The sequence below is a fragment of the Moschus berezovskii genome, chromosome 2 (assembly GCF_049115385.1).
Source record: "Moschus berezovskii isolate FMDL1 chromosome 2, NW_MosBer_1.0, whole genome shotgun sequence".
Lineage (NCBI taxonomy): Eukaryota > Metazoa > Chordata > Mammalia > Artiodactyla > Moschidae > Moschus > Moschus berezovskii.
Genome location: NC_142461.1, coordinates 121,254,946 through 121,280,441, shown reverse-complemented (window position 1 = coordinate 121,280,441; position 25,496 = coordinate 121,254,946). Strand labels below are relative to the sequence as shown.

General features: G+C 39.8%; 1 protein-coding gene across 4 annotated transcripts in view; it reads left to right on the top strand.

Moving 5' to 3' along the window:
• The window catches only part of CCDC141 (coiled-coil domain containing 141), a 224,589-nt gene that overhangs the window by 142,243 nt on the left and 56,850 nt on the right, over positions 1-25,496 (top strand). For all 4 annotated transcript variants that reach the window (XM_055397508.2, XM_055397507.2, XM_055397506.2 and 1 more), the window contains 4 exons: positions 266-438; positions 13,802-13,943; positions 15,969-16,088; positions 18,948-19,139. In XM_055397508.2, coding sequence (XP_055253483.2) covers positions 266-438; positions 13,802-13,943; positions 15,969-16,088; positions 18,948-19,139 — 627 coding nt within the window. The remainder of the gene's footprint in view (positions 1-265; positions 439-13,801; positions 13,944-15,968; positions 16,089-18,947; positions 19,140-25,496) is intronic.

The following is a 25,496-nucleotide window of genomic DNA, read 5'->3' as shown; positions in this document are numbered from 1 at the left end:
GTGTTGTGTAGCTACATTTTCAATGTAAATCATTTTGGTAAATTTTACAGTGTTGACATTTATCTATGCTGAACTAAACTATGACCAGTTTCCCTAAATGGAGCCTAAAAACTATATGCTGTTTTCTAAAACTCGGATTGTTGTTTTTGGTTATGATCAAACCAATAAATTGAGCGGGCTGGTTTAATCTCTAGTATTTTGTGTACACATTGATGTAGACTTTACACTAGACGGGCAGAAAATGAAAGTATGTTTTCTTTGGCAGGCATTTGATGTACTTGGAAGAGTCGAAGCTTACCTTAAGCTCCTTAAATCAGAGGGTTTAAGTCTGCCTGTCTTGGCGGTGAGGCATGAGGAATTACACAGAGAAATTAAAGACTGCACAGCTGATGCTTTGCAGAAAGGACAAGCCTTGATCAGCCAACTAGCTTCCTGCAGGTAAGTGAGGTCGATTTCTTCCTCAGTGTAACAGGCTTTTTCACAGTTTCTGCAGCCTGTTTAAAAAAAATAAGTTGTATGATTATTTTTCTTCCTTCCGATGTTTTGCTGCCTTGTGACATGGCTTAGAAGGATCTGTTGAATTTTGGTCAACAGTAATTCTGAACACAGCATTGCTCTTCCAGAAGTGAGGCTATATTCTAACCTGAGGACCTGGAGGTGCTAACGCTTTCTTTTTATGAGTTTCTGAGGAGGGAGGAAGGAAAGGAACAAAAAAAGAGACAGAGCTTTCCTTCTGTACACTTTTCATATCCTAGCATCTCCGTGGGATTTCTTCTTCATTTTTAATTCATAAGTCTTGAGTCTACCCTGTCCCTTTCTGGAAAAAGTAAAGTTCTAGAATTCCCTTTCATTTCTGACCTTGATGGATCAACAAGAAAAACCCTAATTAAAAGATAGCATTATTATTAATTAATAGTATTGACATTTTAAATAGTTGAGAGCCCACCACATGCCCAGCACTGTCTCAACAGCTTTAGAGGCGCTATTTCATTAATCCTCACAGCAACTCTACAAGGTATACAATATACTATTAATGTTCTCTTTCACAGGCAACTGAGACACATAAAGATTAGGTAACTTGCAATCATGTAGCTGGTTAATTAGTGGCAGAGCCAGAATTCCGAATCCAAATGCATGGATCCAAATTCATGGTCTAATGCGGCCTAGACCTCTTGCTCTTAACCAATGTGTTAGGGTGGATTGTTTTCATGAGCACATTCAGTGAATGTATCATTGTGAGCTTAGAGTTGGGTGGGAAAGAGGAGAGAGAAGCACCTTAGGAACAGAGAGAGAATGCAGGAAGAATGTATGATCAAGAATAGAGATTGGAAGACAAAAGGGAGCCGACAGAAAAAGCAGATGATGGAATGGATACTGGCTAGGAAGATGGCAGGGCTTACATTCTGACATAGAGACACAAAGATTCATGCAAACGGGATAAGCATGGTTTTTATCTTCCATATCCACAATCCCCTTGAAACTCAAGGACATTCAGCTTGAAGAACAATGAAATAGGTCAAAGGTGGTAAAATTTTATTTTGTTTCTGTTTTTAACCCTCATTCTGCTTTATTTTAGATGCGTTTACACATGTTGATTTGCTAAGTTTGGGTTTAGGGTATTTTCTTTTCAAAAGATACTCTGAGGACTTCCCTGGTGGTCCAGTCATTAAGACTCTGTGCTGGGGGAATGAGTCTGACCCCTGGTCAGGCAAGTTCCAGATGCCACATGGCATGGCCAAAAAAAAGAGAAGATAGTCTGAGTTCAGACAGGTATATTTAACCAGGGCTTGTGATGGTTGTTATAGGACCATGCAAAACTAAGATCAGAAATAATCCAAGATTTTCCAGCCAAAGCTAAAAAGCTGAGGCTGTGAGAAGGATAAATGCTTCTCATCTGTAAAAAAAAAAAAAAAAAACAAAAAAAAAAAACAGTAGCTGTAGTTGCTAAGTTTCCTTACTTTGGCTCCAAACCATGTATCATGGTGTGTCCAGTTGGCTCCAGGAGCACAAAGGTACTCAGGTCTGGCCCCTATGGATGTGAGAACTCCTTTCTCCCCTTCTCTGCTCAAGGCCTTCCAGAAAGCATAAGTTTCTTGGACCTGACAGAAGGTATCCTATGGAACGCCTAGACTTGTTTTGTCTGAACTCAAGGTAGCTGTTGAATATTGATCTGAGTCATGTGATGATGGAGCAAGTGGTGAGGTCTCCAGTTGTAATTGGGGCATGGTCCCATGTCACTTTAGCAAGCAGTTCTCAGAGTGCAGACAGATTATATTTCTCTGTTCAGGCTGCTCTTTACTTGTGGTGCTTTCCCTGGCCTTGGGCAGTTTCCTTTCATGTAGGGGTGGCTCAGGAGGCAGCTAAAGACCCCTCCCTAGATCTGAAGAATGTCACTGGTATGCTGTCCCAGAGATTCTAGGTGCCTTGGCTTCCCTGAAGTCTGATCTCTGTCTCCTCAAATCAGTAAGTCCTTTGGACTCTGTTTGGTTCCATTTGCCTGAGCTTTGGTCTGGCAAGTATCTCCCAGGCAGCAGGCTGAGGCAGATGTAAGGCTCACCCCATTCATTTCCCTTCTCTCAAGGATCACTGCCCTGTGCTACTTGTCCTTCAGTGTCTGAGAACCATTGTTTTATATATGCTTTGTCTATTTTTCTAGCTTAAGGCATGAGGGTAAATCCAGTCACTGCTCCTTGATCGAAAACTGAAGTTTGGTGTTCAGTTTTGATGCTTAAGTCCTGGCACAGGAAAATTGGTCACAATTTATTACTGCTAGAGAAGGGAACAGCTACTTACTCCTGTATTCTGGCCTGGAGAATTCCATGGACTGTATAGTCCATGGGGTTGCAAAGTCAGACACAACTGAGCGACTTTCACCTTTACTTTTTCAGACTTTATCCTGTTTGTTCTAATCAGTGATGCTTTATTTTCTATACTTAAATATAGAGAAGTGCTTCTGTTTTGTATTACATTGTACCCGCAGTGTTCTAGTGACTCTTTTTGGCTATCCATTTTGTAATGGTCAACATGTTTATTTTTATTTACTTAGCTTGTCTCAGTCTTTTTGCCTTCTTTGCTCTTTCTAGTCTACATAAATATAGTTTTTCAAAGGGGCATCTATAGTTCTTTTCTTCAGAGTGCAGACTGAATCTTAATAGAAGCAATAGTTAGCCACCATTTTAAGAAACTTCAATTAATAGTTAAGTAACTGGATTAAAAAATAGTAAGCAGTATAGTTTCTGTCAACATCCTAGATATATGAGCTTTCATAGTAATTACAAGGTGTTGGTTGCCCTGAAATTTCACAATATTTTACAAATCAATACTATTTCCATTTTGCAAGAGGAACTGAAGGTAAAGAGCAATTAATACTTGGCAAAGGACATTCTGGAAATCCATTAGAAGCTGAATTGAAATGCATTAGAATCTCAGTTGCAAACCAGAGCCACACAGTTACTGACCTCAGTCCCATGCATTTCACTTGGGACTTGCTTTCCTTCCTCATGTAATGGTTTATGTGTTCAATGACCTGGGTGACCACCATGGGAGAGCAACAGAACCTAAGAAGGAAATTTCCAGTTGCAGCCATGGCTGGCTTGAAACCATAGCTTTAGAATAATGGCAAGGGAAATAAACATGAGTTCCCACAGAGAAAAGTATGTGTTGTTGAGCATCACAATGGCTTCCTAGACTTCTGAAGTCCCGCCACACTGCTAGGACACAAAACACTAAAGTTCCTGCTATCAGGCACCTGAAAACTGGCATGGATAAGAAGCTTAGAACTTAGTATCAAAGGAGTTTTATTTCATGCGTCTGAGAGCCAAAACAATGCCATGACCTTTAAACTTCTTAACTTCTCTCAATGACCCTCAGTTTCCTCATCAGTAAAAATGGAGACACCCATTTTATAGAGAGGTGTTTTTTGTTTGTTTGTTTGTTTTTAAATCATGTGCAGTAGCACCACTCTTGGTCCACAGGGAGCACCCAATAAACAACTGGTTCATTTATTTATTTACCTTCTATACAAAGGGTTTTTTTTTTTTTTGCTTTCCTCGTTCTCTTTTATTTTTATTATTATTTTTTACAGTGATTTTTTTTTTTTATTTTACAATATTATATTGGTTGGTTTTGCCATACATTGACATGAATCCGCCCTGGATGTATATGAGTTCCCCTTCCTGTACCCCCCTCCCACCTCCCTCCTCCCCTTATCCTCCCTCTGGGTCATCCCTGTGCACCAGCCCCAAGCATCAACAGCAAGAGACACAGGTGTATAGAACAGTCTTTGGGACTCTGTGGGAGAGGGCAAGGGTGGGATGATTTGGGAGAATGGCATTGAAACATGTATATTATCATATGTGAAACGAATCACCAGTCCAGGTTCGACGCATGATACAAAGAGTTTTAAAAGCAAAATACTAAGAATTACATGATTGTTTCAAATGACTACAGTGGAGTCAACTGCATCAAATCATATTCATTTTCACTAACTGGGGAAGGTTATATTAGAAATAGGGCAGATAAACACTTATCTTGAGGAGATAAAAGGCAAAATCTAGTACTGGGGCACTCAAGAATTTCAGAGACCCTTAGATCTATTTTTTTTTCCTGTTAGTTAATAAAACAGAACTTCAGAAGTTCACATTTATCTGTGATAAAGCTTCCCAGTAAATCTGAGAATTTTGTCATTATTCTTTCTGTAATTGCTATCTTATTAGGAACAGATCCACACTGTTTTTCTATCCTGGAATCAAATACCTTTGACACTGGGGCAGCCTCACAGAATCAGTGGTGGTTATTTACATGTTTCCTTGCATGTCTATTTCCTCCCTGCATTCAAGTGCTAATTCTGAGTCATTGTTAAATTGTTCATTATCTTTTCAGGGTGTGATATCTGTCATACAACCTAAATTCACTTTAATGTGAAAGGCACTTGAGTGTGTTCGTTTGCATGTATTAATAGCTATGATGCAAGTTACCTATGATGGGATCTGATAATGGTCACACCAGACTTACAGAGAGGTTGAAAGTTCTGGATTCTGGCCTCTTCACCTCCTCTTAGGTCTTAACTTGGCATCATCTCTGAGCACTGAGTTTAAAGATGGCCCAGAGGTACCCTGCTCCCAAGCAGAATTATGCATTTATTAAGCCACAGGAAGCTGTAGTGATTGGAAGTGCTGGTCAGAAATGCTGTTTGAGGATGAAGTTTTACATAATTGGACAAAAACTGGGAACCTCATTTTTTTTTTTTTTCTTAGTGAGCTCTCAGCTCAGAACTCTAAAACAAGGAAACCATAAACAAAAACATGAGAGAAAATATGGACTGGGAGAAAATACTTGCAAATGATGAGACCAACCAAGGGCTTAATTTTCAAAATATACAAATAGCTCATATAATGCAACAATAACAACAACAAAAAATCCAAGCACAATCGAAAAAATGGGCTGAAGATCTAGAGAGATGTTTCTCCAAAGAAGACATACAGATGGCCAGAAGGCACATGCAGAGATGCTCAACATGACTAATTGTTAGAGAAATGCCAACCAAAACTACAGTGAGATACTACCTCACATCAGTCTGAATGTCCATCATTTTAAAAGTCTACAAATGACAAATGCTGGAGAGGGCTTGGAGAAAAGGGAAACCTTCTACAGTGATGGTGGGAACGTAATTTCCCACCAATAGCCACTATGGAAACAGTGTGGAATTTTCTTAAGAAAACTAAAGATCGAGTTTCCATATGATCCAGAAATCCTTCTTCTGGGCATATATCCAGATAAAACTATAATTCACAAAGATACAGGACTCAGAAACATGGAAGCACCCAGTAAGACCAGGCTACCTTATAAAGTATTCATTTAGCTTTTCCCGTTTGCTAAAATTAACTTAAGATTTACAAGTAAACTTGCTTCTGAATGGACTCAATTTGTATTTCTGCATAAAAGACTGTTTTCAGTTTTCATTCTATTTTGTTGTGGTGAATTGAAACTTATAAACCTCATCCTGACTAAACTCTCTGGTATAACCTTCAGTATTGCCCTCTTGCTCTAACATCTATTATTATTTATTTAATGTTAATTCTTCATATGTTTACTTTTTACAAAGAAATAAAAACAGGAATAAGATAGGATTCTCCTCTTTCCAAGATTTTCATTTATGTTGACAGCCACTGCTTACCCTGACTGATACTGTGAATGACAATGAAGTTTGGAGAGACCACGGTTCATTCAGTCACTCATTGTGTCACGGCCCAAATATTATTGTCTTTTGTAAATCAGATGCTCCCAAGTATCTAATGCAGTAGATGAAGCTCTTGCTCCCATGCTATTTATATTCTGGTAGGAAGAAATAGTCAACTGACCAGTCACTAGATGAGATGCTCTTACACAGCAATGAGCACTATGAGAAAAATAAAAAGTGGAATGGGATAAAGAGTGACTGTGAGAGGGGACCACCTTAGACATTGTAGTCAGGGAAGGATTCCCTGAAGAGAAAGAGCTATCGTGCAAATAGCTGGGAGAAGAGTGGCCCTGCAAAATAGCAGCAAAACTGTAGCAGAAATAAGTACAGGTGCTGGAGGAGAGGGTGACAAGGGAAAAAGGCCCAAGACAAGATGGAAGAGTTAAGTGGGAGTTAGACTATGCCCAGACGCTCACTGGCAATAAAGGCAATGTTTGTGTGCTTTATCCACATTAACAAATGTCATCCTCAAACCACCCTATTATGCAGGTACTTCTATTATCATTGTCCTGTTTTTTCAGGTGAGGAGGCTGCCTCAGAGAGGTTCAGATAACTTGTCCTGCCACCTGTCACACAGTAGAAGGGGGAGAGAGAGTGCAGGTCTGAACCTGAGTTAGGTTGTTCACCGTCTCCTCGCTTTCAACTTCAGTCACTCGCAACCAGCCTGGCCACTTAGTGAAGGTGGATTTATTTTATTTTTTTTAATTCTAGTACATTTGAAATGTGCTCCATTTATCTTCTAGTTTCAACTCAATTCTCACCTTCCCTGTGAAGTTTTTCTTTCTTTCAGTTTATTTAAAACATTATTGAACATACGTATACGAGCATCTCATATGACATACCAGCACCGGGCTTCAAGGACAGTCAAAGATGCGTAAATCTGTTCCCGAGTCTCCAGAACCTTATTAATGTCCAGTCAGGGAATAAGACATGAAGGGAGTGTTCTTAGGCCTGAGGAAGCCTTGGGGACCTCTTCAGAGAAGAGAGACACTGTCCCAAGCTCCTGCGGTCAGGATGGGTCAAGTAAAGTAATGAGACTTGAAAGGGCCATTGTTGGGTTTGATAATCTGAGGGAAGGATCTACACCTTCCAGCCAAGGTGAACAGAATCAATACCCACCACACACTGCTTTTTTAATTCCTTTATATTTGTTGGCTTTATCCCATAGTTTCACTTTTCACTCTGTGGTCTTCTGACTCATCCCTTAATTTTGACTTGTGACAGCATCATCTCTTCATCCAGACCATGATATCAGCTTGAGGTCAGCCCTTAAGGTCAACCATAAGGAAACCTCTTTTATGTTCCTTATCTCAATATTTACCTATTAGGTGACTTGATTTGAAATGTTAAGGGGCTGATGTGGCATAAAGCAAATATTTTTTCCCTGATTATGTCAGGGAAAAAATATTGTAAAAGATCTTAAGTGGAAAACACACAAAAATAAATCCCTACCCACCAACAAACTAAAAACAGCAACAACAACAGAGAAACAAAACCAGAATCTCTTTGTATCACAGAGTCATCCAAGATCACACACCGTAGGAATTCTGCTAAGCATTTAAGAAATTAAAATAACTATTTTTTTTAAGTCTGATGGTATATTTAGATGGTAAATGTCAGATACTGAAAGCTGGGAAATTGCAAAGTTGAATTTTTGTGACAGTGTTAACTCAGCCACTTTCCAAATATTTTCAAATCTATATTGAGTTGTTCTCTTTAGAGGTTAAGTAAATGTCATAACTGCAATCTGGACCTGTTACCACTGTTAAGACTTTTATGATTTTGAAACTCTTAGTATGGAAAGCACTAAAAGTTTACCCTTTCCTTTAAATCTATGACTGATTAGGTTCTTAGAAAATATCTAGGAATCACTCATTACAGCATGGATTTATTAATTGATAATGCTGTGATGCGAAATAGTGATGACCCCAGAGTAAAAAGGTTTGGAACTGCAGCATCTACAGAGGAAGGCTGACTAAAGGGGCAGAAATCTGTGCTTTGGACCACCAAAGGAGAGTTCTCTCCAACGAGAGGGCTTAGAGAGAAAGGGACATGGGAGAGATGTGAGTGGACATATTTGTGAATAAAACGCTTATCGTGGTGCTGTTTATAATAGTGCAAACCTGAAAACCACCCAAATACGTCCAGAAAACAGGGAAATGTTTGAATAGTTTAAGGGCAAGCATTGTGTGGAATATTCTAATCCAATATCAAACAGTGTTTTTGAGAAATATTTTAAGACAGAGTATCCTCACAATATAATGCTGAGAGGGTAAAGTAGGATCCAAACCACCCTGCAGTAACTTTGGAGGGGGAGGGGGTGGAAAGGACTGCAGAGGGAAAAGCTTTTTGGAAGGAAGTACATTAAAATGTATGTTTCTGTCTTCCAAATTATCTCAAATGAGAGTATTTGTCTGTTTAGCTATTACTATGCCCCTTTTACCTGAGGATATATGTCATCAATTATGGAAAGTATTCCGTAATTATCTCTTTAATTATAAATTTTCTGTTTTTCTCTCTTTTCCTTCTTCCAGTAACTCCAAGTAGAAGAATCTTGGAGCCTCTCAGTCTGTCTCTTAAGTCTTAACTTTCATATTCTTCATTCCTTGATCACTTCACATTGCATTCCCTCAAAAATGAATCAGATTCATTTTTCTCTTGTTAATTTTCCCTTTGTTTTCAACAATGAATTCTTCTGATTGTTTTTACAACTGTATTGTTTTCACTCTTAGAATTTCTAACTCCTTTTTCCTATCCACTCTTGTTTTATTTCTGACTGTTCTTGTTTCAGAGTTTTTTGTTTCTTTATTATGGGTATTGGGTTTTCCTTTATCTCTCTGGTGGTGTGAGACATCTGATTGCTCTCCTTATTTTCATTTCAGACAGAGTACATTTAGCTTTTGATTGTTGGGTGTTTTTCCTTGGGATTCATTTTCCTCATGTGTTTTGAAATTGTAGATTGTCCTCTTGATGGAAAGTGTTTGTTGTTCAGCTTTGTTGTCCTTGCTTTGTTCTCGCTTCTTTTCTCTTTCCTCCTGAGCAGCTTTGCAGTGACTTCTACCTGAACCTACAGGGTCTCCAGTCCAGAAGCTATCTTCTGCTGTTTGATCAGGGTCACCCAAGCTCACATGGAGATACTGTGGCTCTCAGAGGTGCAGCCAGAAAACCAGGTTGGGGAGGAGTGGGGCTTCCTGACTGCCCTGCTGTGTCTGATTCTTACAGCAGCTAGCTGTAGTGTTTTTCAATCTCCTTTTGTAAGGAGGGAAAACCCCATTGCTGTTACTGATTTCTGCCCTTCACGGAGTGCATGCTTTGGTCTCTCTGTCCTCATAGGAATGAAACTTGTGAGCATCTCTGCATGAATCTGAACCCAGAAACCCTGTAGCCTCAGTCCCACTTGCTACTTATGTTTCTCTGTTGTCTTGTGTATATGAGAGATGTGTGTGGGTGTGATACCCATGTGGTGGGCAGTGATTCAAAATGTGTACAACTTAAGTCAGAAAAAAAAAATTATTGTGAAAACATGCATTTCACTTCCTCAGTTGGAATGGCACTTTTTCAAAGTAGGGATGAAAACTAAAGAGGTGGTTGTTTCCTGCAAAATGAAGATGTTAAACATGAAGAGTTCCTGTCAAGAGAAGTAGCAAGCTAAAGATAAGGAAGATAATTTTTTTCCCATTTTCAAAGTATAATTTGTCCATAGACAATGAGAAAAATATGATCAGCTGATTCATTCTGATGAGATAGAGTAAGCTGTCAAGTGCTTACCATCTGGTTCAGCTCCTAATCCAGATGGACTGCCAGTAGTAATTTATGAAAGGTCTAAAAGTAACTTGCTGCTCTTGGGAAAGAATCATTAAAACATATTAGCATTGGGATTTACTCCCTTTCCTCAGCCTCAGTTTGTAACAAATGCAAAGGTGTAGGGCAACTGTTCCATATGGGAAATATAACAGTCTATTTCTGAGCCAGAAGTCAATATGTCTGTGCTCTCTAGGGGGTAAAATAATTTTTCTTTCCCCTTCCCTCACCTCTCCTGGCTTAATGAATAGGGGAGAAAATACTTCCATGGTGAGGTTTCTAACAAATGTCTAAAGAAGCCTTCACAATCTGTCATTCCTGAGCCTCTGTGATGCTTGAAGAAGTCAAAAGCGATGTCAAGAGTAATCCAATATACCCTGTGTTCATACTACAGGCAGGGACCATTTAATCCATTCATAGAGTGCCTGAAGATCAAGCAGCATCTCCAGTGTAAATTACAGAGCCACAGATTGTTAGGCTTAGAAAGCAGGTCCCACCCCATCAGGCAGTGCGTGAGTAGTGTGTCCTCAGAATCAAACCAAATGCCTGGGGAACTTGGTTCTACCAAATTTCTATTGTCTACCCACAGTTCTTGCCCTATCGTTTATTTAACATCACTGTGAAGTAATACTGGGTGGCTAATGGAATTCTATTAATTTACTTTCAGTTCATGTAAGAATTGCTGGCAGAGTTTGAGGTTATATTTTTCCTTTGATCAAACAATCTGCATTTCAGACTCTGAGGAAATTGGCAATAGGAAGGCTATACATGTTTTAAAATGTTTTGAAATGTTCAAAAGAAATGTCTGGCATCTTCAAAAGAAAATATCTGGCATCAATTTTTCAAGTTTCCAGCTGAAAATGGTGGGATAGGGCGGTTGTAATCTCCAGATTAGGTTTTCATCAAGGAGGAAAGGAGAGGTAACAGACTTGGGGTTAGGAGTGTGACAGATAAAGGTTCCATTCAGAGGGAAGGGGTTAATGCTTCACTTGACAGAGATGATCTATCTAGCTGAGGACACAGAGGAAAACAGGAGCTGGCTTTCGTGAGCAAAATGATTGAGAACTTATACTAAAAAAGAGCTCTAAGCCACAAATAAGAAGGGTATGCACACGGGACAGGCAATTCAGTCTGTCCTTATAAGACTTGAAACAGAGAAGAGAAGTATCGGTGAACCTAACTATGAATCCTAAACCATCAAAGAAGAAATTGGGCAGTTTTCGGATAGCCTAAAACTTCTATAACTAGGCAAAAGGCAACGTCATCTTTGTTTAAAAACTGTTGGAAACTGTTGCTAGTGACATTTTGAATACAATAACTATCTGTGCATATATTTTTGTTCCTTAAATCTGTGTCTTTTCTTCCCTTAAATATTGATCAAGGTGTATTTTATTTAATTTGAAAATATACATTGATTTAATTCTTACAAGGCTTTGTATTCAAGGTTGCAGAGGATAAATGAATGAAAAGAATATTGTCTTTTCCCTTAATTTATAAGGTAGTAGATACACAAGATAAGGTATAAATCACCACAAAAGGAGACTGATTTCCTAGGTCATTGAAAAATAAAAATGAATGATCCATCCAAAGACACAGAGAGAGAGACATTCTATTTGGCTCGTTATGATTCATCTAAATTAAAATTGTGAGTTGCTAAAAAGCAGTATTTTTACAGAAGAAATGCTTGATTTGCTTTTGTTTCCTGTTTCCATTCTCTGTGCCAGAGGTACCTTCAAGATGTGAATCTGAACAAGATATCAGGCCCCTCTAGTGGTCACTTTGCAAACTACCGACAGACATTGAATTTTCTGGCGAACACTGCCAATTTCAAAAAGAACATGCCTGCCAGGCTTATAGTGCTTCCATCAATAGTCAGTTCAAGGGAAAGTGAAATTTTAGAAGAATATACCGCCCCCTCCCCGCCATCGTATGTCAGGGACCCAGAAAAATTATTACCATGGGGTGGTAAAAAATGTGGACTCAGATTAGATGAATAGGTTCAAATCCCAACCCTGCCATTTAATAAATGTGACCTGGGTAAGTTGCTGAGCATTTCTGTACCTCACTTTGCTCATCTGCAAAATAGAGATAACAGTTATAGCCAGATTACGGGGTAGTTATGAGAATTAGAAGAGATTACTTAAAACATTAAAAATGGTGCCTTGTCACCATAAATGGATTATTTTTAGAAAACGCTTTCCCATTTACTTCAACAAGCTTTACCTTCTGTATTCTCCATACCTTCTTTCCACAGTACTTATTCACCTTTTCTTTTTTATCTTTCTCATTCCAAATTTACCTATTTTACAGAAAACTATAACACATAGGACAGCTGGGATTTTAAGGCCCTGTTTAGCATACGAAGTCTAAAATGTAGTCAAAATATGATTACTATTACTGATACACTACTTTTACAGAATTCGTGGATATGAAGAATTATTTCCTAAACTCCCCTGATTTCTTGATTATTCTCTTTACTGTCTCTGAGTTATTAAAATGTGGAACAAGTTTTAATGTTGTGGAACACTATGTGTCAGGAATCAGATTTCTCCAAAATCAAGCTTCTCTGGGCCTCTGGTGGTCCCACAGGACACACTTGAATCCCATGTACATTCGACAAGATTCTCAAGCTGCCTGATGAGCCCTCAACTCTTTGGCAGCCTCATTATCATTCCTGTGAAATCACTTTCCCTCTCAGGCATTTGGGATCCTGCCCTCATTTCATTACTAATTAAATTCATTTTTACAAAGCCATAAATTAATTATTTGAGGTAAAGCTACTGAATTCTGTATCTTGTTCCAAGATCTTTTTAAGCTGCGGGTAATTAAATGTAAGAGTTATCAGCTCATCTTTATGAGTATTGGAAGGAAATGACTGATGGGAAATTAAAGACTTCAGCTTCTTACATATCAGGAGAGGCTCTGTCTCAGCGATAGGTTGAACACCGTAAAAGTGCTCATTGCATCAGCTGTGTCCGTTCATTGTCTTGAATTGCTGGTAAGCCTATGTTGGAAAAGGTTTGGAAACTGGCTAGTGTGTCTTTAGACCATAGCAAAGGGGGTCCAACTCAAAGTTCCTTTGTTGTTTTAAAGGCATTTTCATTTTGTGAACTGTCATGTCACTTTTTCTCACAAGGCCAGCCCTTGTGAGCAAATTATACCTGTGTATAATAGGTACAAAATTATAATATGAGGCTTGGTTTCTTTTTATGAACATGTACATCAGATTCCTCATTATTTGTGATAGTTTGATTTTCACCTAATGATTGCATTCTTGAGTATTCATAATCATTCAGACCTGGGACCTAATGTCACATGAATATTTTACCCTATTGGATCAGTCAGTGTTTTGTTAATTGGCTGATATACATTTCTATTCAAAGACCATCTTGAGATAAATGAAGCTTTCAAATAAACCCCCAGGAAAACTCTTGGCAGACATACTGTGCTTTTTGCCATAGGGCTCTGAAAACATCTTAGAGAAATATTAAAAAATGAATCTTTAGGAAAGAAGATTAGACCTGGTTGCAAAAATGCATAACTCATCTTTTCCCTCAGGACTGACTTAAATAAAAGAACATCATTTGGTTTTGCTCTGTGCTGTACCAGGACCACAGCTTCTTAACTTCTATTATCCTGAAGCCTGAAGCTTCATAACTTTTATCAAGTCATATTTATGGAAGATTCATCTTCCAATGTTCCCTGTCCCTGGGGTTTCTTTATAAGGGTGGAGTGAACTAACAGCTGTCTTGTTCCATTCAGCTTTCGGGTAACCGGTGTCCATGAGATTATGGGCTGCCTCAGAAGACGGGTAGAACATCTGACTGAACAGTGTTCAGCGCACAAGGAATTTGCTCTTAAGAGACAGCAATTAACCGCCTCGGTGGAGGGTCACCTAAGAGAGGTAATTTCGTAAAGTGTGTCCTCCTTAAGGTGTAATGCTGTTTAGATGCAGCTCCTTACCTGGTGGTGACAGATGATGGTATGGCAATGACAGCATGTGGGCAGGGTGGGAGGACAGGGCATGTCTCCTTAGGATTCCCTTCATCCCACGTTAGGCTTTACATTCAAACAGAATGAAGTTGTAATTCACTACTACTCATCAACCATCCCTGCCCCAGGTTGCCAAAACTAGAAGCGTCATCCTTCCTGCCTCCCAGCCTTGAGCATGTTTACACAAAGGCAGTTCTCACTTTGCACAGAACTGTGTTAACTGTGTTAATTGAACCAGGGGCACAATTGGGATTGTGTTCTCCTTGATTTACATGGTTCTGTGCTTTGCTCCCATATGCATGCTTTGATTGACATGGCACCATACAATAGAAGAATAGTGGATAATGCTTCCCTGGTGGCTCAGTGGTAAAAAATCCACCTGCCAGTATAGGAGATACAGGTTCAATCCCTGGTCTGGGAAGATCCTTCCTGCCACGGAGCAACTAAGCCCCGTGAGCCACACTATTGAGCCTGTGCTCTAGGGCCCAGGAGCCACAACTACTTAGCCCGCGTGCCCTAGAGCCCCTCTCCACAGCAAGAGAAGCCACTGCACACTGCAGCCAGAGAGTAGCCCCCTCTCACCGCAACTGGAGAAAAGCCAGCACAGCGGTGAAGACCCAGTGCAGCCAAAAATAAATAAATAAATAACTGAAATAAAAGAACAGCAGGCTGATACCAAAAAAAAAAAAAAGATGAGTTTTACAGGTTCCAGGAATAAATTGCCATTATCATAATTTATTGAACTAAGTATAAAGTACCAAGGCCACTCTGAATAAAACCATACATGTAAAATCCTTTCTCCAAAGTGAATACAATGGTTTGAAGAATTTTATTTCATATTTTCAAAAAGGAATGAAACCAGGCAGCTACTATTTGACTAAACAAAAATGACTGGTCTATGGATGGAATTATAGCAAAACCTAATAGTTTCTCAATGACATTAATGCTAATGAACCATGTTGCAAAGGCTGGGTCTCAAATTTTCAGTGATTTTTTTTTTTCATTTGCCTCAGTGGACTTACATATCTGACTTACACAAATGGAACTGACAGACTTCACAAATCAAGTCTCTATCTGTATTGCCACCTTGCCTGTTATTGATCCAGAGATGGGAGTGTGAGGCTTGTTCTGATGCTTGGGTCCAGGGAGATTACAAATATGGCGGCAGCTGTAGTGTTGCATTCCCTGGAGCCTGAGATTCAAGCTAATGTGGTAGAGGTGAAGAAAACAGTAGAAACTCAAACAGCTATTGCTAATTGTCTTGCTACTGTGAAGTCAGAGCCAATTTGACTCTGGGAAGTATGGACTGTAGCCAGAGCAAGGCAGTAACTTGAATAGAACCCTTTACAGGTCACTATATTCATTTATCCTTGTGTATTGAAGTTGCCCACATTCATCAGTTAAGTCTCCTGAGCATGCTCCCATGATTTGTTATCACATATATAGCAAGTGGTGCTGCCCTGGAGTCCCTCAGCCATAAATAAAGTAATCCGTAGAGTGATCTAATACTTGTGCTGAACCTCTGCTTCAAAATGTACCTGTAAATTGGGCTCCATTCAGCATATAGTGCATGATTGTGATTTAATGAACCAGAAAATTTCATCTCTATTGACTGTTGACAAGTGCATTATCCTTTCTAGGTAATATAGATAATAAATGTTTAGAGAATGTGTATTGTTGCTGATATCTCATTGCTATTAATAAGAGAAATATCTGTAAACATGTATCCTTTTTTGGTGGGTCAGTAATACTATCTCATATGAAGAACAGCATTATTAAATATAAAATTCTGAAATATTTTAGACCATTTTTAGATTAAATTGATATATATTAAAGTGTAATGGGAAAGAGAGCAATATCTATCTTTCCTACACATATGCATGCATATATGCCAATATTTATTGCTAAGGCTGCAATATATTCTTTATTTCTGAAGGTTGAAATGTCCATTCAGAAAATCAGCACAATACTTTCCAGTGCAATGGATGTCGGTTCCAGCCTTTCTGAATCAGAGAAGATTTTGAGTAAATATCTGGAACTAGATGAACAAGCTAAGGTAAATAAAATGAGAGTTATTATAGTTATGATTTTGTAAATATAATTTCAGTAGCTATAAAACTTAATCCTAGCTCCATTCAGAGCTGCAGTTCTAAATTAGTATTATGGCAAATAATGACTTAAAAACTCCTACTAGTATGTGCATCTAAATTATTTACATGTGCATTTATCCAGGTGTTTGAGCTCACAGAAACTCAGCATTATAGCCTGGCATTAGACACTCATTTGGCCCTCTTTCCTTGCTTGGGAGATGTTAGCAGCTCCTTCTGGGGGTTCCAGAGGAGGCAGGGAGAGTGCTTTACTAAGGCTATTTGTGATTTTCTGCTAGAGTAAGTTGCAAAAGAAAATTACCGAAAGCAACATGCATTAATGCAGATTCCAGGAGGTTAAACAAAAAAATCGTGTTTGCACACCCAGTGTTTGGAGACAGAAGATGCCCCCTCCTCTAGCTGAAATTTTCTCTAGCACCCTTTCACCAGTTTCACATGGCACTTGGGTTCAAATATTCCTGCATAAAGTCCCCGCCTGCCCCAGCAGGTGGTTAGGAAGGTGGGGCAAGTACCCCTGTCTGCAGGAAAACGGCCTCCCTATTCCATCATTTCTTTTTTAATTTAATTTTTATTTGATGTTGGGGTATTATTGATTTACAATTTTGTGTTAGTTTTTGCTATACAGCAAAGTGCTATACATGTGTGTGTGTGTATATATATATATATACATACACACATTCTTTTTCAGACTCTTTTCTCATACAGGTTATTACAGAATACTGAGTAGCGTTCCCTGTGTATACAGTAGGTCCTTGTTGATTATGTATTTTATATATGGTAGTGTATATAACCGGAGAAGGCAATGGCAACCCACTCCAGTACTCTTGCCTGGAAAATCCCATGGATGGAGGACCCTGGTAGGCTGCAGTCCGTGGGGTCGCTAGGGGTCGGACACGACTGAGCGACTTCACTTTCACTTTTGACTTTCATGCACTGAAGAAGGAAATGGCAACCCACTCCAGTGTTCTTGCCTGGAGAATCTCAGGGACAGGGGAGCCTCATGGGCTGCCGTCTGTGGGGTCGCGCAGAGTTGGACACGACAGAAGCAACTTAGCAGCAGCAGTGTATATAAAAGTATATATGTCAATCCCAATCTCCTAATTTCTCCGAGTCTCCTTCACAAATAGCATCCCCATCTGAAACTCACAGATGAACCAATATTTAAGGGGGTGTTTTTAATTCATTATTTAAAAAAAAAACTTTTTAAATTCATTATTTAAAACGTCTAAAATGAAATACATGCCTGAAGTCAATTTCTTTTTTTTATTTTAAAAAAAATTTGAGAGAAAAGGAGGACATTTCATGGGGAGGAACTTCTCCGTTTCCTTTTTCCCAGAATACTCTGTGGGAGCAGCGCTTGTAAATTAAAGTTACCTTCAGTTAGTGGAGTATTTGGGAAGTGTATTAAATACAAATGCAAGAGCAATCCCTCCTTGATGTAAATGAGGGTGTTGCTTCTGTCTTTCGTGTTTGCTTGGATCCTAGCCTGGTCTCACAACATGGCTCTGTCTATGGCAATCATGTATGTAGTTCTTACCTACCCATCCATTGACTCAGTGGTTAAATTTCATGTGCCAGAAATTACACTCAAGAGAATCATATGAGAGGCACCCTAGGCAAGTCAAATTCACTTGTTCTTTAGATTATTCACCTCATCTGTACCGTATTCCCTACATGCATATATATGGAATTTAGAAACATGGTAACCATGACCCTATATGTGAGACAGCAGAAGAGACAGAGATATAAAGAACAGACTTTTGGACTCTGTGGGAGAAGGCAAGGGTGGGATGATTTGAGAGAATAGCATTGAAACATGTATATTGCTGCTGCTGCTGCTAAGTCACTTCAGTCATGTCCGACTCTGTGTGACCCCATAGACGGAAGCCCACCAGGCTCCCCTGTCCCTGGGATTCTCCAGGCAAGAACACTGGAGTGGGTTGCCATTTCCTTCTCCAATGTGTGAAAGTGAAAAGTAAAAATGAAGTCGCTCAGTCTTGTCCAACCCTTAGCGACCCCATGGACTGCAGCCCACCAGGCTCCTCCGTCCATGGGATTTTCTAGGCAAGAGTACTGGAGTGGCTTGCCATTGCCTTCTTGAAACATGTATATTATCATATGTGAAACAGATCACTAATCCAAGTTCGATGCATAAGACAGGGTGCTCAGGGCTGGTGCACTGGGATGACCCTGAGGGATGGGATGGGGAGGGGGGTGGGAGGGGGGTTCAGGATTGGGGACACACGTACACCCATGGCTGATTCATGTCAATGTATGGCAAAGCCACTACAATATTATAAAGTAATTAGCCTCCAATTAAAATAAATTAATTAATTTAAACAAAAACTCTTATAAATGGAGATTTTAAGACAATAATTAATATGGAATTTTTTTAATTAAAAATGAGTAAACAATTTCTATAAACTTATCATCTCTTATATAATAAAATTAATTTAAGTACTTTCTAGAACTGTTGGTAAATTTCACAAAGCAATTATCATGTATAATTACTTTTAAAATGTCTGTTTTATAACCTTTCATACTAAACAAACTTTCTCCTATCTCTACACACACAAAAAGAATGTTATAAATAAGTAGCATAGCTAATAGAATGAAAGAGTAATTTGAGATGGTTTTCATTTAGTGGTGCCTTTTCTTGAATTTTGAAATATGTGCCTTTTTTTTGAGGAGAGTTTTGGTACAAGTTCAATTAATAATCGCAATAGATGGCTGAACCAAAGGTAATGGAATGTGAGTGTTCATGATTCCCCTGTCATCTGCTGACCCCCTGTGCTCGGCTTTCATAGGAGACATCACATGAATTAGAGGCAGCTGCAAAACTCTTGACAGAGAAACATGATTTTGAACTTGATGAACTGGCATCGCTTTCTTCTAAAGCTAAATGGCTCGAGGAAGAATTAAACATATTTGGCCAAAGCATCAACTCCAGGTCACAAGTCCTGCAAACTTACGTGGCATTTCTAAAGTCATCGGAGGAGGTACAGTACCTATGGGCTGACCTCTTTGGCAACACGACAAAGAGGCTGTGTTGAAACACTTTTTACTATGGCCTGCAATTATTTACAATAATCTAAACAGAAAACAAGATTATTTAAAAATCAGTCATTTTCTATTTTAAAGTAAGTCCTCAATCTCTTCAAAATACAATATGTGTGATTTACTTAAAGTACACAGAACTGGAAATCATGGTCTGTTGAGTCTAGTCTCAGATCTGTCTTGTTTAACGCTTCTTAATAAGTTTCCTCTGAGAGCTTTTTAGGAAGCATTATTTTGACTGGTTTGTACTAAATAATCTGTAAAATTCCCTCTGGTAGACTAGCATTCCGTCTCTGGAAGGTCCCAGCTTCTCGAAGGTGACATCAGTAATAGAAAAATGCTGGCGTCCCACCTCAGTTAACTCTGGCCCCAGGGCTCCTGTGCTCACTTGCTCAGTTGTGTCCAACTCTTTGTGACCCCATGGACTGCAGTCTGCCAGGTTCCTCTGTCCATGGGATTTCCCAGTCAAGAATACTGGACCGGGTTTCCATTTCCTCCTCCAGGGAATCTCCCCGACTCAGGGATCAAACCCGCGTCTTTTGGTTGGCAAGCGGATTCTTTGCCACTGAGCCACCAGGGGAGCACCCGTGTGCACTCTCAGGGAGAAGGGTGCTGCTTCAGTGGCAAACTCTACTCAGGGTAAAGTCACCAAAGGCACGTAACCTGCTCCTCCAGTCCTCTGCCACACTCATCCTCACCCCGCCCCACCATGATCCTGTCTGCCCTCTCTGCCACTGTCTACTCTCCTTCTACAATAGTCTGAGTTCTCACCATCTGAAAGAAGGCTGTGCCCAGGCCTTGGAAATCTCAGGGAACCGCTGTCTCCTTTTCCACATCTTTCTTTATCCTGGATTTTTTTTTTTTTTTTCAATTTTTCTTAACCTTGAACTCTCAGGGTTTGGCAGAAGTGCTACAACTGACAGATTGTTCTGTTGATGAACATTTTCTCCAAACCTGAAATGGTGGAGAAGGTACAAAGAAGTACTTGCTCTGCATCTTCGTTGCCAAAAATGTACCTTCTTAGTTTCTAGCTCAGCACTTGCTTCCACTGACCACCGTAGCCTCTGGGACCAGGGACTTGGTGATTAGGGCTGAAACTGCAGCTTTACAGACAGCACTTTTACAGAAGGACTTCCTGTCCTTCCATCTGCCCAGCTTTCACTCAATTTTCTCACCTGGCAGAGGCTCCTGTCCTCACCCAGCAGGGCTTTCAGTCTGTCCAGCCTCCTACTCCTGTGGGCTTTCCTTCTTTCCTCATCAGATTATTCAATTCCATTACACTCCCCATACCCTCACTTCCGTGGCTTCCATCCTAACTCTGCCAATTCCCAATTCTAGATCGATCCAACACCGTGTTTACTCTGCTTCTCTTTCCAAGCTCCCAGACGCTCTTGTGGAAAATCAAACAATTGTGCTGATTGGTGCTGTTACAAATTGAAGCGTCTTTTCCTCAGCTGAGCACCACCCCCACCCCGCTACCGTATGTTCTCTAGTTGCTGCCCATTCAGCTGTGATTCTCAAACTTCTTACCTCAGTTTCCACTCCTAAATCTGCACCCTTACCTTGTATGTGGCTGAAAAAAAATGAGTCCGTTGAGCCAAATTGCCTTGTCTTCTATCAGCTTCCAAACCCACTGACATATTCACCCTTCCTCCACTGTCACCAATAAAGTGGGGTTTCCGCGTGTGTCCCCCCATAACCAGCCATCGGTGCCTCCCAGTCTGCTCCTGAATCCTTCAGAATGTAGCTTCAGCATCCATTCTTGAATGTTGAAAATGTGCTTCTTATATTTCTTCCCTCTCTTTGGTCTACAGTTCTCCCCAAGTAGTCTTGCCCTCATTAAGGCTGCCACTCTGTAGTTTTCTTTCCTTCCACATCTGGGCTCTTGGGATGGGAAGATGACGTTTCTTTCCTCTTCTTGTTGATCCTCTCCAATCCTCATCCCACTGCCACTTAGTTTATCCTTGTTGCAATCTTGCCTTTTACCAACTCTTCACTCCACTGAAAACACTCTTATAACCTTATTACTTACTAGTTGACAGATGAAATGGTATATTTTCTGTCTTTATTCCACTTGATCTCTCTCCCATATTTGTTTAACCCAGTTACTCATACCTACCTCCTTTGACTTTATAAAGAAAAACAGATTTAATGAGGTATAATTTACATACCATAAAATTTGCCTGTTTTAGGATGTAGTGATTTTAATTGTGCAAACATCAGTGCACTCCAGTTTTGGTATGTTTCCACCACCCCAAAAAGAGCCTATGAATACTTTTTGTCAGTCCTGGTTGCCAATCCCCCAGCTTCAGGCAAGCACTAATCTGCTTTCTGTCCCTATAGATTTGCCTTATTTGGATATTTCACATAACTGGGATAATCATCCTGTTTGCTTCTTTATCTGTTACTTCCTTTTCCTGATTCAGTTCTCTGTTCCTGAAGTGTGGTGGGTACAGAGTTCTTTCCTGAGCTCTCTCTTTTGTACATTCTATACACTTTCCCTACAAAGATCACCCTCAACCAACACACCTTTGGTTTTCAATGCATCAGTAACCCAAAATTGGTTCTTCAGCCCCAACTCTTTTGAGCTCCAGGCCAATATTTTCAACTTCCAATTATACTAACTACCTACTGGAATTCTGTAGCCTCCTTAAAAACTCGACAAAACACAGCTGGTTATCTTTTCTTCAAACGTGTTTCCTTCTGTATTTTGGCATTGGATTAATGACCCCACCATCTTTCAGAAGTCCTGTGTAGAAGTTCAAAGTCTGTTCTAATCCCTCTGTTAATGAGCACTTGGTTTGTATCAATATCTGAACTTTTAATTCCTGCTTTTGTTTCATCCTTATAACATCCCTGTATGTATTCGCTATTATCCTCACTTTACAAATGAGAGAAACTCTAGGAAGTTAGACAAAACATATAGTAAACATCAGAGCTGAGGTTTACTCCCCAGTCTCCTCCCTTTTGTTTTTCCGTATTCTGAAGGCCATGCTATCCCATATCTGTCTTTAGAGACAACCTAAGAGATTTCTGAATCCCCCTCTGAGTACATCACCTCCTCAGGGCAGGTCTTCATCATCCTTGCCGAGGTTAAAGAAATTGTATCTGCCTGTTCTCTCTGCCTTCTGTAATTCTCCCCTTCATGCCTTTCAAAAATGATCATTCTAAAGCAAATCTGATCATGCTACCTCCTAAAACTCAGGCAATATGACAAATGTAATTTGTGATGCAAATTATAACTTTTACTCTCAAATGGATAATGTATTAAAGTTGATTATTAATTCACTTAAAAAAAAGAAACCAGTCCATATTCAAGGGAATTCCTGTAATGACATCATGCTTACTTACATTCAAGGAGATTTATTTTTGAGCAGTTAGGAAAGGAGGGTGACTTAAAGTTTAGGTTTTGAGAATTTCACATAACTGGCAGCCCATCAGATTGGCACCCTAGCCTGCAGCGCACAATGCCACTGAAGTACTGATGGTTGTCATGCTGATTCTGAGCCACTGTGAGAGCTGTCAGTTGTTTCAAGCTAACAAGAATGTGACACATCATGTTGGGTAGAGTACCAAACATGGTGAAACCTGCTGGCTGGCTTTATCCCAACCCAATGATCACGCTTGTGTCTTAACACTCAGCGTGGGCTATCTGGACTTCACCCACACCAAGATCGTTTACCCTGCTCTTACCCGGCCCGTGTTTCACACTTGTACCTTCACTCATTATTCCTTCCATCTGGAGCCCCCTTCTCCTGTTCCCTGTCACCCTGGACAATTCTGAAAGACACAGATCAAGTGTCACTTCCTTTGTGCTTCCCAGTTTCTTTAGATAGAGTTGGTGGTCCCTCTTTAGTGTGCCCAGAACATTGTGTGCATACTCGTCTTCATGTTATAATAATTGCTTATAGTTCTCTTTCTCCTGGAATTATCTTTGGAAACCCAAGGAAATAGATGCTTAGTTCTTACTATGAAATCTTGGGAGACCCCCCTGGAGGAGTTGGCATTTTAACTATCTCAGGAAGGATAAGTAGGAGTTGAAAACTGAGAAAAGATCATTCTGGACTGAGGAAACAAGCATCAGCGAAACAGAGGCATGGATAAATGGAATATGGGGAAAGAGGAGAGAACTTCTGTGAGTGCCCTTTGCAGAACTCATTAAATTAAGAATGACGTTAAAATCTTTAAAATGTAGTGACTAACCACTGCTTGAAATTTCTTACCTTCTTTAGATGGCTTTTAGTAGTTGTGAACTCTTTTGAGTCTTGTCCTATTGGCTGTTAAACTGAAAGAAAGTGAAAGGTGCTCAGTCATGTCAGACTCTTTGCAATCCCATTGACTGTAGCCCACCAGGCCCCTCTGTCCATGGAATTCTCCAGGCCAGAATACTGGAATGGGTAGCTATTCCTTTCTCCAGGAGATCGTCACAACCCAGGGATCAAACACAGGTCTCCTGCATTGCAGGCCGATTCTTTACCATCTGAACCACCAGGGAAGCCCACTGGCTATTAAGTATTATTCAAAATGCTTAAAATATTGTGTCAAAATGTTTCTACTACTTCTGTAATACCCAGTTTCGTGTCAATCTATAGTTCTACAGGCACATTTGATTTTGTATAAACTGTCTGAAGAGACTGATTTAAAATAATCTAGTGGAGAAGGCAATGGCAAGCCACTCCAGTACTCTTGCCTAGAAAATCCCATGGACAGAGGAGCCTGGTAGGCTGCAGTCCATGGGGTTGCTACGACTCAGACATGACTGAGCGACTTCACTTTCACTTTCACACATTGGAGAAGGAAATGGCAACCCACTCCAGTGTTCTTGCCTGGAGAATTCCAGGGACGGGGGAGCCTGGTGGGCTGCCGTCTATGGGGTCACACAGAGTCGGACACGACTGAAGTGACTTAGCAGCAGCAGCAGCATACTGCTTACATTGGTTAGCTAATGAGAAAATATAATTCTAGGGAGGTTAAGTAACCTCAATAACATTTTCTCATGGAGGCAGTTTAATATTAATACATGTACAGAAAATTCATAATTATTAGTACTCTTTTGTTCTGTCTTATCACTGAGGAGAAGCAAGTCGTGATTTATTGATTATGAATAATTTTTCATGATTTACATTTCTTTTTGATTTGTAATCCTTGATTTTATATGTTTTTCTTTCTTCTGAATTATAAAACTCAGCTCTAAAATGAAACCACGTTGGTCTTTGACATAAATTGTCCCCAACTGCAAAGCATACACATCTACAGTACACAAATATGATTTTGGCTGCAGTAACTAGGTCTTCTGGATAATAAACTTGTCAGCTCAATTTACTAGCCAGTGGTAGTCAGTCTGGCCTGTCAACAACCTAAACAGTTTGTATCTTTTCAGTAAGTTGACAGTACTTAATAATTATTTAAAAAATTCTGAAATGTAGGTTCCAAGTAAATTTTTATATAGGCTTTCACTGTAATCTAGTATTTTTCCCTTTAAAAATGTTTTTAAGTGTTCTTAACTTTCATTTCCTTTTCTCCTTTGCTTTTCGCTTCTCTTCTTTTCACATCTATTTGTAAGGCCTCCTCAGACAGCCATTTCGCTCTTTTGCATTTCTTTTCCATGGGGATGGTCTTGGTCCCTGTCTCCTGTACAGTGTCACAAACCTCTGTCCAGAGTTCATCAGGCACTCTATCTATCAGATCTAGTCCCTTAAATCTATTTCTCACTTCCACTCTATAATCATAAGGGATTTGATTTAGGTCATATCTGAATGGTCTGGTGGTTTTCCCTACTTTCTTCAATTTAAGTCTGAATTTGGCAATAAGGAGTTCATGATCTGAGCCACAGTCAGCTCCTGGTCTTGTTTTTGCTAACTGTATAGCTCTTCTCCATCTTTGGCTGCAAAGAATATAATCAATCTGATTTCGGTGTTGACCATCTGGTGATGTCCATGTGTAGAGTCTTCTCTTGTGTTGTTGGCAGAGGGTGTTTTCTATGACCAGTGCGTTCTCTTGACAAAACTCTATTAGCCTTTGCCCTGCTTCATTCCGTGCTCCAAGGCCAAATTTGCCTGTTCCTCCAGGTGTTTCTTGACTTCCTACTTTTGCATTCCAGTCCCCTATAATGAAAAGGACATCTTTTTTGGGTGTTAGTTCTAAAAGGTCTTGTAGGTCTTCATAGATGGAGAAGGCAATGGCAAGCCACTCCAGTACTCTTGCCTAGAAAATCCCATGGATGGAGGAGCCTGGTGGGCTACAGTCCGTGGGATCGCTAAGGGTCGGACACGACTGGGCAACTTCACTTTCACTTTTTA